Source organism: Medicago truncatula, chromosome 1 (genome assembly GCF_003473485.1).
Source record: "Medicago truncatula cultivar Jemalong A17 chromosome 1, MtrunA17r5.0-ANR, whole genome shotgun sequence".
NCBI classification, from domain to species: domain Eukaryota; kingdom Viridiplantae; phylum Streptophyta; class Magnoliopsida; order Fabales; family Fabaceae; genus Medicago; species Medicago truncatula.
The window spans coordinates 49,024,699-49,037,734 of record NC_053042.1 but is presented as its reverse complement, the minus strand read 5'-3'; the positions used below and the strand labels follow the sequence as shown (position 1 = coordinate 49,037,734).

At 31.5% G+C, this 13,036-nt stretch overlaps 1 protein-coding gene across 1 annotated transcript; it reads right to left on the bottom strand.

Annotated features, from left to right (window-relative positions):
- Positions 1-1,354: 1,354 nt before the first annotated feature.
- On the bottom strand, positions 1,355-11,617 carry LOC11434306 (pectin acetylesterase 9). Its single transcript, XM_003592227.4, has 13 exons — positions 10,464-11,617; positions 10,271-10,353; positions 6,832-6,961; positions 4,903-4,982; positions 4,209-4,295; positions 3,982-4,106; positions 3,820-3,880; positions 2,904-2,963; positions 2,751-2,828; positions 2,540-2,645; positions 2,183-2,331; positions 1,713-1,844; positions 1,355-1,623 (listed from the first exon to the last, which is right to left on the bottom strand). Exons 1-12 carry the CDS (start codon positions 10,618-10,620, stop codon positions 1,719-1,721), a joined length of 1,242 nt encoding a protein of 413 aa, XP_003592275.2. The 5' UTR covers positions 10,621-11,617; the 3' UTR covers positions 1,355-1,623; positions 1,713-1,718.
- Between the last annotated feature and the right edge of the window lie 1,419 nt (positions 11,618-13,036).

Sequence of the window (13,036 nt, the reverse complement as noted above, 5' to 3'; positions counted from 1 at the left end):
TTTGTCCCTCACTCCCTTAAAGAAAACTCAAATCACTCACACTTCTCTCATGATAATCTAAATCTTACAAGGAAATAATTTACTAGATCAACATCTATCAAAAATATATATTGAAAAATAAGTTAAAAAAATTGGGCAATAGTTACTTTGGTCCCTGAATGTGTAATGATTAGTCACTTTGATCCTTCAATTAATCAAAATTCTAAAATAGTCCTTGATTGTGCACTCTGATAGTCAAAATAGTCTATGACACTAAAATAATCTCTTAATGCTCACAATAACTCTTTTCATATAAGAACTAAAATGACAATAAGCATGTACTTATAAGGACTAATATGACAAATAAGTAAGTATATTGAAGGACTAATCTGACCATATTAATGAAACATTCTAACATCAGGGGCCATTCTGAAGTTTTGATACATTGAGGGACTATTTTGACTACTCATTACACATTCAGGAATCAAAATGACTATTACCCCTTAAAAAAAATAACATTCACATCCTCGTAAAAACTCAACCTCCATGAGATTAAAGACACACGCGTATGCGGACTAGTCCCGTACTAAATACATGTTGAACAAAATCACGGTGTCAATGTTTAGTTATAGAATTCACTGCTAATCCAAATATGTTCTAGTGTTCATAGAAGTTTATGTTTTGATTATCATGGCATAGCATATGGTATGTTTGATTTGTAAAAGGTAAGTGTTTGATTCGTGTATTTGAGTTACTCACATGGTCAGAATTAAATATTGATATGACTTAAAACCTTGAAGAGACCTAACCCAAATGACTAGTCAATTAAGTGGTGAGCCTTATGACTTAAAATCATTTTGCTCTTTCTTATCTTCTCAATATGATTCATAACATTGCCACCATTCTATCGACAATGATTCAATGGTAGTCCTTTTCAATTTGGTGGTATCACAACATGGATAGTGTTTGGGATCAATGTAATAGAAATTAAGGAATATATTTAATTTCATTAAGCATGTAAACTAACTATCGAAGAGAGCTTGTATGGGATGTTAGGACTCCCTTCCAGCTTATACAGTAATCTTGAGTTTGAATCTATATTTTATGAGATCAGAAATAGGCGTCTCAGTTGAGGACCTGAGATAGGTCAGTGCCACACTAAGAATATATTCTACTATTTATGAAAGTCGATGAGCTACATTCTGACTACCACGGCATAACTTAAAATCTAATGCCAGCAGTTGCTTTGGATTGCTATTTGCAGTGAGGAACTGATAAATTGCTTGCTTACAGCTCAACAAAGAAAACCACCAAGAATAATTACTATCTCCTAAGATTATAGGATAACATGTAGATGATGAAAACCTTCTTCAGATACCGGACAAAAGCTGATTGATTTTTATCAAGTAAAAATGTATATATTTAGTAATATGAATGACATAATTGAAAAGTACCATTCAAATTACATATTATGTCTAATTCCTTTATCAAGAATTTTCTATCTCCTAGCATTCAGCATTGTGTATACTTGTATGGTTTTGAATTAAAAAAAAATCACCCTCTATCCTTTTACTTCAAGGACCTCAGATAGGAGAACTGGAAAGCTTGTTATAAAAAAATTTCCAGTCTGATCTTCCAAATGACCTGCAACATTTCAAACTGAGTCAGACCAATGGACCCAAAAACTCGCCATGGTATCCAAGAGAACTACAATATTTTTTTTAAGGCATTACCTGAGGTTAAGGTATTAAATTATGTAATACAGGTATCAAATTACGACAAGTTGTATCGCATGGATATGGCCAGTCTATTGCCTTGCTTTTGTTTCTACAAAAATACCAATCACCGACTGCCTCTGCAATAGTCTGTAAAACGTAGAGTCAATTAACCATGTTGCTGATTAAAAACTCACTATGCTGAAAGTTCAAGCTTTAAATATCACTTCATTCTCCAAGTGTAAGACTCAAATTTTGAACATCAAACGATATAATACTACAACCCTAACATAGTTCAAAAATCTTATACTAATTATCTATTAGACCTCGGATTCCTTTTCCAATTATACACATATCGTAGGTTTGAGTAGTTATCAGAAGTTGGTCACTATGTAGCACAACATAAATGTTCATCCAACAAATTAGTTAGAATCTCACATACAATAAACAGGTTTATTGTTATGTCTTGTTGTCAAAGAGATTGGTACCGTGTTTATTATTCTTGGAGAATCAGCTCCAGACCATGTATCTTGCGATTCACTTTGGCAATGAGCAAAACATGAATTTATAAATATTCCCCCTCTGTTTGAATAAAAGTAGATGGGTTTCGAAGCTGCAATCATGCTGAGCCTAAAACCTGAGTAAAGTGCATTGAATTAAGGAAAGTCAGTTCTGTTCACAATTAGAAGGACGAAATTTGAACATGTGTTGGAGTAAACTACTTAATTCTTTGACAAAAGATACTAACATGCTTATTAACATTAAAAAAACTTCTTATAAAAAAAAAAGAGTAAAAGCTATATCAAAAAATGTGAAATTGATGGCAGAATAATTGAAAGAGGGACCTTGCAATGTATTAATTTCGGTTGGTGTGCATGCCGCTGGGTCCTTCTTGCAATGGTTCCAGTGCCCGTGGGGATCAGCTGAAGGTGGCACCAATATATTATGGAACTGTTGACATTTTAAGTTTATTAATTTCATAATTTACCAACAATGACTTTAATATAATGTACATCATAGAAAGTTAAGAACAAAATGCATCTCAGAAACTATTACTTGGAATACATCATAGGCAGAGTTCAAGATAAAATATGGTGTTGATATATATTTCAACACATATTGTGGAAAGAAGCACTGCATGAAACATGAAATATGTCAGAATCTTGTACAATCTTCCTGAGCTAATGATGAAAGTTCATGGAAACATACCAGGTCTGGATAAGAAGACATTGCACTGGTGCAGTTTTTATTCAGGTTCTGTACTGACCCCTGTTACACAAGACAAAACTATGTCAAGTAAGCCTGTTTACTGTTACCCGCTTTTCTTTCTCTTATGCAATTTGAAAAATTCAATATAGGGAATAGCATGTGGATTCTTTTCTCTATTTCATAAGATATTGAAGTGATGAGTAAGAAGTATTAAACAAGAATGATGTTAAAAATATCCATTTGAGCTCTATGCTTTTAATTAGACTATTATGTGTGTATCTCTGTATTTAGAATAGCATGATTGTAAAACGCAACATATGTCAGCTCTGAAACTAATATTTACAAATAATATCATTGGACTCTATGAAAGTGATATCAATTACAAATGATACCACGTAGCAATTAATATTGTAATAAGAAATCCTAATCAAGGCTTCCTTATATCATTTGTGTTATTTCATGATTTTACTGATTATCTTTCTTCTGGCATACAAATCTTCACAAAGGCCGATTCCGAGTTTCATAAACCTACTTCTTCAGTTGTTGAAAGTTATTTGGGATCGCTGCACTGCATCTTTGACATCAAATGCAGCCAACATAGTTTTCAAACTTTATGAAAATATGTTGCCAAATCTTGTGTCAATTATTGAGCTTAAGTTGACTTATCGAGAATGCAACTTGCAAGTTGCAACTAGTAAATTTTAGCCTCACAATAGTTTGCTCAATGCTTACTATACTTTCAATAATTGTTAATTAGTACACGCTATGTACTCCGTCTATTAATCGCTTTCATCTTAGAAAATGAAAACCTCAAAATTTTCCTTCATGAAGCATATAAACTTTTGTAAATGATTAAAATTAACTCAATTTTCAAAACACAAGTATGTATATAAACGGCGCATTTATTGAAGGTTACCTGCAACGTAACTACACTTTTGAAAAAGTATCTCATGGTGTGGTTCAAACTGACATCTCTTCTGCAAAAAAAGAGGGTGCAAAAGGGATTGTTAGTATTAAGATTTTGCTGAATTGACTCAAAATAGAGCAAAAAAAGAGGGTGCAAAAGTCTTTAACATACCCATCAAGGAAAAAACCTGCATCACTCAAGCATTTAACACTAGCATTGGTTGGCAAATACTTGGTGAAATTGTCACAATGGTGAAAGGTGGCCAAACCTCCTGCTGAGCAGCCTGAAAGCAAAGCCTAAACAACATACAATGTTGGTATTATAAATTCATTCAAATCATAAATAATCTGATATAGTCAGTTAACCTAAACTTTCATAAAGAGTAACTATATGTATACCTTGCGTGCCTTTCCTAAACCTTTTGGCAGAATGTCGGCAATAATGGCTTCCCAAATATTTTGCCCTTTGAAGTAAAGCTTTGTTGTCTGATTTTCATCACACAAACACAATGAGAAACAAATTAGTAAAGTTGAATTTAGAACTACTACATAGGCAAGGTGAGCTCTTTGGTGGACCAACTTCGTAAGTGGTCCATCGGGGATCAATAATTAAAATTATTAGAAATTTCAACGACGACTTAGAAATAGAACTCATGACATTGTACTATAAAAAAGAACTCATGACATTTCTCTTTTTTTAAGAGGAGACATTTCTCATATTTATGTTTAACTCATTTGCTTGATCGATGTCGTTCAATGAAAGTTACCTATTTATTTTATGTTATTTTAATCGATATCAATTAAATCATTATTTCAATCGTAAAAATAAGGAGGATCATTAACACATCTACTACCATAAAACGACGTTTGTAGTCGTTAAATTTTAAAATATTAGTTTACTATGGACCAATAAAGGTGGCTCATATTAAAATTTCTCATCTTTGTCCGTGAAGATAATTAACCCAAATATCCTCGTGATTCATTTTAAATGTAATATCACCTTTGCACATAAATTTAAAATATTTGTTGAATAAATTACAAGAATTAAAAAATGTTTGTTATATAAAATAAAATCGCAGTCATATCAAATTACCCCATTATTGAACACTCTGTTTCCAGTAAATGAAGCTCCATCACAGTATCTCAGCTTCACCCTGTTCCAATTGTAAAAGTCTGGTACAACAGTCAAAGGCAAATGAAAATAAAATTAATAATAATAAAACTTATACAATTTAAAAGATAAAACTGCAAACTGATATTAGGATGTTATATATATGATCAATTCTATAGGCAGCACCACGCACAAACTTATCAATGGTGGAAAAACAAACTAATATATTGTGCAAATGCGTAATAATTTGTTAATTATCAAAATAATATTGTACGAGATTTTTAATTTGGTTTTTCTGAATTCTACATGTATGAAAGAAACAAAGCACGGGTCACGGATCTAGCACAACTATTTTAGTTCGCATGATGGTCACATTACCGACATCTGACCTGGATATAATGATCGGAGAGGTGAAGACAAAAGTAATAAAATAAAGTACCTATACTAATTTTGTCGTAAAAGTTGCACATAGTTTTTTTACTTTTGAGTTGTTTAACATTGTGCCTTTTTACCAACCGATCAACCCTTATAACACAAGTTATTCAAAATTCATAAATAAATAACATATAATGCATGTTAAGAGTCGAAATGAGAATTTAAAATAAAAAAAAAAAGTCGAAATGAGAATGCTTGAACGTGATTTATAATCTAGGGCAGCCATCATCTTAAAAATTGATATTGTAATACTGAATTAAGTTCAATTCAAATTTTAATATGATATAAGAGTCTTTTCAAGATCGATTATACCACATGTTACAAGATTTTCACTATCGCGCCATTTGGGTCACGCTTCATGTCCCCTCCTAGACATGAGAGGGTGCTAAGAGTCCCATATTAAAAAAAAGAAAGTTTGGACATAGATTTATACATGAGACTAGTCATTACCTTGTAAACCGGTTTAATAATAATGAATTAGATCCAATATAAAAATTTAAGATAGCATATAATTTATTCAAGATTTATTGAGTGATCTGCTATTATATTTTTCTATTGGACTGCTCGAGTCACACTCCATGTTCAATACTAAGATAGAGGGGGGGTGTTGGTTTTGTAAATGTTAAGTTGCCTCAACCCATAACGTCAAGAAATTTACAGAGGTAAGAATTATGAAACGAGAATGGTAATATTTGTCAACTCACGTGACACGGTCACATGTCAAATGGACAACGGAAGCACGCAAGATACAAGATTGGAAGTTTTTATGCAGAACAGAGCGTGAGAACAGAAGTGAAAATTGAAAGTTAGGTGAAAAAAAACAAAAGGTAGCAATCAAGGGAACAACAAGAGCACGTGAAAGGGAATCTGGAGGAACATGTAGCTTAGTTATTGTGGAGATTCAATGGACACAGTTGGGCATACATATTTGTCACTGGACCGTTCATTTTAAAATCAAAAGAACAGTTGTGTTACAAGGACCATTGCTACAGAAAAAGTGTTAAGAATTAATTGAGCTAAGTTAGTGTCACCCAAATACCTACCAATACATTTTACTACCAATTAGTAGAAATTAGAAAAGTGCTGCTGCTGCTAGCAAAATAATACTAGACATTATTGTGTAATATCGATATCTCATTATGCCAATGGATCATAAAGATGACTTAGTGTTGGTGGTTTTTAGAGTATTCGGTGGCATAACTAGAACAATTGATTAGGGTGTGCAAATAATTTAAACTTCAATTAATACAAATTATTATGAACATAAAAATAAAGAAACAATATATGGAAAATGCTATAATTTAATACAGCCTGTAATTTAAATTTGAAAAATTGAACATTCTATATATTTATTTTTTGGCATTTTATATCAATAAGATATTTAGTTAAGGAACGTTGAAATTCAAGTGAATGGAGTTAATTAACATAATTCTCAAATGAAAGATGAAAAGAAAAACAGAGCAGATATTGATTTACCTGGATTAACGGTAGCATTGTTGCTTAAAATACCATTGAAGGTCTCATATTTGGTCATGTAATTTGTTGAACCCCTGCGAGTTTTTGCTCTCTCCAAGCATGATTTCAAGTCATTGCACCAACCACCTCCCTGGCAAGTACCACAAATATGGCGGTGATCATTAATAATTTATGAATGCAGAACTAAAGGGGTAATTTCTTCAGTTGAGATTTGGGCTCCACAGAGCTAACTGAAATAACTAGCTGCTGTTTCATCCACTTTGTCATTTCAGATTTTAATTTCAATGTCTTTGCTTGGATTGTAAGTTTTGTAGTATGAAACATTATTCTCCGACATAGTTCAACAATAACAGTGATTTCTATCTTTCCCTTCACGTTATCGAAGCACATAATTTATGAAGAATAAACATTCAACTTAGTCTATAATCTATTGTTATCTCACCAATTTGATCCTTAAATTTTTAGATTCAATACATCAATTTGATCCCTAGTTAACTGGTTTATACGGGGGTGGCCCTGAGGGTGGGCGGGAGAGGTGGCAGCCTAGGACACCATTTTATAAGGGGTATCAAAATTATTATTTTTATTTAGTAGTTTGTATTAAATGGATATATTTCTTTTTAACTCCCTTTAATTAATAAATACTATTGATAATATGTTTAGAGAACCTTGATTTTCAATGAATCTTTTGCAACAAAAAATACAAGAGGAAAAATATTTGAATAACTAACAATGTATAACTTATTCGTCCAGGGCACCAAAAATCTTAAGACTGGCCCTGGATATATGGACAAGATTATAGTCTATAGACCACGTTGATGTATTTTTCGTAGTTTAGAAACTTTCTAGTTAACACGGGAAATATTTTGATTATTACTTAAGAGAAGAGATTCATCGACTCCAAAGTAAGTTTAAAGAGTTACTCCTAAACATAACCATAGATCTTGATATTAATTTTAATGGTTGTGATTAATTACTATTATTCCATAATGTTTGGTTGTTATACTCCATCTTCTCCCTTTCAAGAAAATAAGATAAAATATTCCTTCTTCTCAAACAATCCCGTACCAGTGAGCATATGAACATTTTCTACATACCTTTAACTAACATCCGGTGCCTTTATTCAATTCTTATGTTTATATGATCTATGGCTATCAAAAATAAGGTTTATATCATCTTTATGAATAAAAAAAAATACCTGATTCAATTAACATCACAATCCTCTATCGGTTAGAAAATTAGTCTTTAATCGGATTCAATCAAAAAATATCTTGTTGAGATAATGATAATCATGGTGGCTTACACTGTTTGTTTGAGATCTCTGTTTCGGCCATGTACTCTCATCTCATGTGATGTTTAGTTTAGGAGAAGGGATGTTAAAGGTTCACGCTAAGGATTAATGCAATAGATCATAACAATTAATTATTATTAAAATTAAAGGTCAAGATTTAGAATAAGTCTTCAGACTTACTCGTTTCTCATTATTTAATAATAAATAATTATTTTTTGGATACAAAATAAATAATAATTTGCTACAACAAGAACATTTTCACATTTCACCAAAAAAATATTACATATACAACAAAGATACATGGTGGGTCTTTAGTTTTCAAGACTCGTTTAATATTTTGCTTTTTTTTCTTCTCTTTTTATATCGTATCATCAATTTATCATATTACTTTCTATTTCTTTCTCATTCAATATATAAAAAAGAGGTTTTAATTTCTACAAAAACACATATTTCTTAAGCATATTAGCAAAAGTTCCCAGTTTCAAACATCAACCCACAAACATGTGGAAGGTGGATGTACTGCACTAACAAAACCAACGATATGACAACATGTGGGATTTTGAACGACCAAACTTTAATAATTCATATGCGACATGTTGTAAGAGAAATTATATTTTAACATTTATTTTGTGAAAATTTTTTGTAACAATTTTCTCTCTCACATTTATATATTTTTTTACTTTATTTCTCTATTATTTTGATTTTCGTGCAAATATATATTTTTTCTTTGTAAATTATGATTATTTCATAAGTTATCAACTAAATGGTTGTTCAAACAACACTCCTCATATTATAAAAAATACAACATGTGCACTTATTTTTATTTTTTTAATAGAAAAAGTTATATACCAATTATTGCTGGTTTTGATTTATCTTTGATTTTATGAACTATAATTGTATGTTGATTTTATTTTTGGTGAGAACGTGCTAATTAATACTATGACAGCTAAAAACACAATGACAGTTAAAAAAAAATTGTCAAAATTTTATGTTCTGAATATCAATTACTAGAGTTAATTTTTTAAAAACGTACTATGATTTAATCCCCTTAAAAAACATAGGATTTAATCTCGACACTAATTTATAAAAACTGTAATAAATAAATTATTGTTTGATTTAATCGACAATAATGTACGGTAAACTATTAATTCTTTTACAAAAGTTTAATAATTTGTTTGATAAATAAAAAATATATCAAATGTTTTGAATGTCTAAAATCTAAATCCATTAGTTTTGACATATAATTAATAATATTATGAAAATGTTTACCATTTTTTTTACCAAATAGTTAATAATATTATGAAAATTCTTTTAAGGGATGTATATAATTATTTCATTTCCTTAAACAATGTTTTTAGTCAAAAAAAAAAATCCCTTTGGAATCTCTTAACAATTCTTTTTATATTTGTTTAGTAAAAAAACAATTTTTTCTATATTCATAGATCTCTCCATCAAGCCCTTGTGAGTTTAGCTGAGTTAGTATGGACAACGCATATATATGCAAGGTCTGGGGTTCGAATCCCGACCACAACCAATCTCTCCATCAAAGTTAGTTCCATTTTAAACGTGTCAAATTTAAATGATTATATTTTTCTTTTTTGGTACAAAAATGATTATATTTTTATTAATATTTAAACAATTGTTTGACAAAGTGTGATAGTCAAAAAAAATTTCCATAATCCCGCCTCTATTGTTGCATTAAAAATTTAAAACAACGGTATAAACAAAAAAAAATCATGTCAATGACAATGCCACAATTAACAAAATGAAGGGAAGAAGTTTCATCTAAAAATGAACGGTAAATATAGTAAAGAGAAATTCTAATATGGTCACAGGATCAAAGAAAATGGTTAATCACAGGATCAAAGAAATAATGTTTGTTCACACATATAAAGAAATATTTTTTTAATAATAAACTAAGCCAATTATTCATATGAAAGTTTAATGCAATTTTGATTAACATTTTCTGTCATCAGAAGCAACAAGGAGATTGTAGATTCAAACCAAGTAATCTAGAAAAAAATGGTTCTACGTAACAATATCGACAATATCCTTCAAAACATTAAAATATTATTTCAAATCATATAGTATAGTTGTCATGTCATTTAAAATAACTTAAACAGAACAATGAGAAAAATATGAATATACCTCAAATTGTAGAAGCCAATTGTCTTCACCAGCTCCAAATCCTCTATCCAAATGATACGCCGGTAAACTTCCATCCAAACAAACTACAAATTTACATCACTCAAAATTTCAATAAATAATAATAATAGCCAAAAATAAATAACAAAATCATAGAAAATAAACAAATAAATGAATGAAAATTAATTAAACTTACAAGCACCGGTTTCGCGTGCGTTGTTAACGAGAGTCATGTTCACATAAAGCTTCTTCGGTTCTTGTGAGTGAACACGCCATGACTCCACCGTGATTAGATAGAATAATGCAAACGCCACCGCGAAGTTCATCGTAACAGAAAACGAATTATGAATCATAGTTTTTCCACTTGATTCCAATTCTCTCAATACAAAAGAGATTTGAGAAGAAAGTGAGATCTAAATATAACTGTTGCATCACTACTACTCTGTTGTTGTTTTGCTATTTGTCTTAACAGAATATTGAAGAAATGGTAAATCACAATGGATTTGGAAAGAAACGTAAACGGAAATGGAAATCCACGTAATTAAATCGAGGCTTCATTGATTTGGTTATACTGAAGGGATATAGATGAATTTATTTGAAAAGGAAAAAGTGGTCATAACAATAAATTAATTACTAATTAAAATTAGTGATGATAAAAATGGAGAATTAGTAAAACGCACGCTCAATCTAAGGTAAAAGGTTGATTATGGAAAAGTGAAAAGAGAAAAGAGAAAGAGAAGTGTGAAGGGAATGAATATGTGTTTGTAGAAGCTTTATAAAGAGTGTAGTGCAGTGCGCGGTGTCGTATTGAGAAGGAAGTGTATCATTGATTGATATATTTGAAGAAGAAAAAATGAATTAGAAAGGAATTTGAAAAAGTCAAGTTAAAAATCAAGAACAAAACGAAAAGAGAAGCAGTTTAAGGAAAAAAGGTACCAAAAATAGCGATGAGAACACCGCGTCCATCATAGTGTGGATACGAATGGAGGAAACGATCGACACCAATTTCCGTTTTAGGCATAAGAGAAGCCAAAAAAGTGGACTGATTGAGCTTGAAGTTGCGGAAAGAAGAGGTGCCGTTAGTGTCGTTGTTCCCGTCGTTGTGATCTTCCTCAGCAGCAGATTGAGAAGAAGTGAAGGAAGAAGAGTAAAGATTAAACATTGGTTTGGAAATTGAGACAAATGACCAATTGAATCTTCTTATGAAGTTTGGGTTAGTTGTGCGGTGAAGATGGATGAGAAATGGAGAAGGGAGTGTACGCATGAATGTGAATTGATTATCCATAATATGAGAGAGAGAAGAAGAAGAAGAAGAAGAAGAAGCGGGATGGAATTGGATAGGTGGATTTGATTCGAGTGATAGTATTATTGTTTTCTCGACTCTTGCTTTTTTAATGTGTGAACCATCGTCCTTAAATTTTTACGGGAAGGTCAAATTCATCCCTCAATTATGCGAAATATCAACTTAGTTCATGAATTTGTCAGACGTCCATCAAAAAGGTTCCTCCGTCCAAGTGCTCCGTTAGCCATGGTGACATGTCGCCCTGCATGCTGTGTTGTCTTGTACACGTGGCAAGAAGGAAGCCACGTGTTCAAGGACTAATTTGATTGAATTGGAAAAAGTCCAATTTTCACTTTTCACTTTATTTTTTTTCTGCTTTTCCCATTTTGCCATAGCATTACCGATACCTCCCTTCTTCACATTTCAGTCAGAAACATCAAAAACATCCTTGACCTTTCACATTTCCGCTAAAACTTTCTCCATTCTCACCCCTCCAAAATCATCATCATCACCGGCGATTCTGACGTTTTTGAAGTTTATGTGTTCGGCTGTGATTAAAGGTAACGCCTTTTAAATTGTTGGCTAAAATATGATTTTGGTCCCTGCAAATATGCCTCGTTTTGGTTTTAGTCCCTGCAAAAAAAATTTGTTGTTTTTGGTCCCTGCAAAATATTTTGTTTTTGGAAATAGTCCCTGCAGGGACTATTTCCAAAAACAAAATATTTTGCAGGGACCTTTTTCAAAATCAAAAGATTTTGCAGGGACTATTTCTCTAATAAATGGTTAAGTCATCATGTGACACGTGTGCAAATTATCACAAAAGTGGAGCCAGGGACCAAAACCAAAATGAGACATATTTGCAGGGACCAAAAACAACAAAAAAAATTTGCAGGGACTAAAACCAAAACGAGACATATTTGCAGGGACCAAAACCATATTTTAGCCTAAATTGTTTATCAAGATTCTATGTTCGTATTCACCCTAGAGATGCAGAAACTGCAGGAAATGTTGTTGCAAATGTTGGACAGGTATGACTCTTAATTTTTAAGGATCGTTTTGGCAATTAGTATATTAATTGAAGGACTGATATGATTGATTATCTAAATTCATGGAGTCTATACCAACTCCCGAATTTCCAAAGAAGTGATGCTTCTTGAAGTTTAATAGATGTTTTGGATTTGTAATATTTAGGTTTATTTGAATTATGCCTCGTAGTTGGGTTTCTTTTTGCTTAACTTGTCGTTTAAGACTTATGACTTGTTAATGCCCCATAGTTAGGTTGTTTTTGCCTATGTAATTTCTCAGACTTATGACCTATGACTTTTGCCTATGTAATATTTCAGTTTCAATTTGTGTGTTCTGGCGTTTTTACTTAATTTTGTACCCATATGCTTCAAGGATCAATTTGATATCTGATTAAACAATTCATGAACTTATTTGATGGTTTTTAATATAACGTATGGATCTATTTGATAGATAGTGAAATA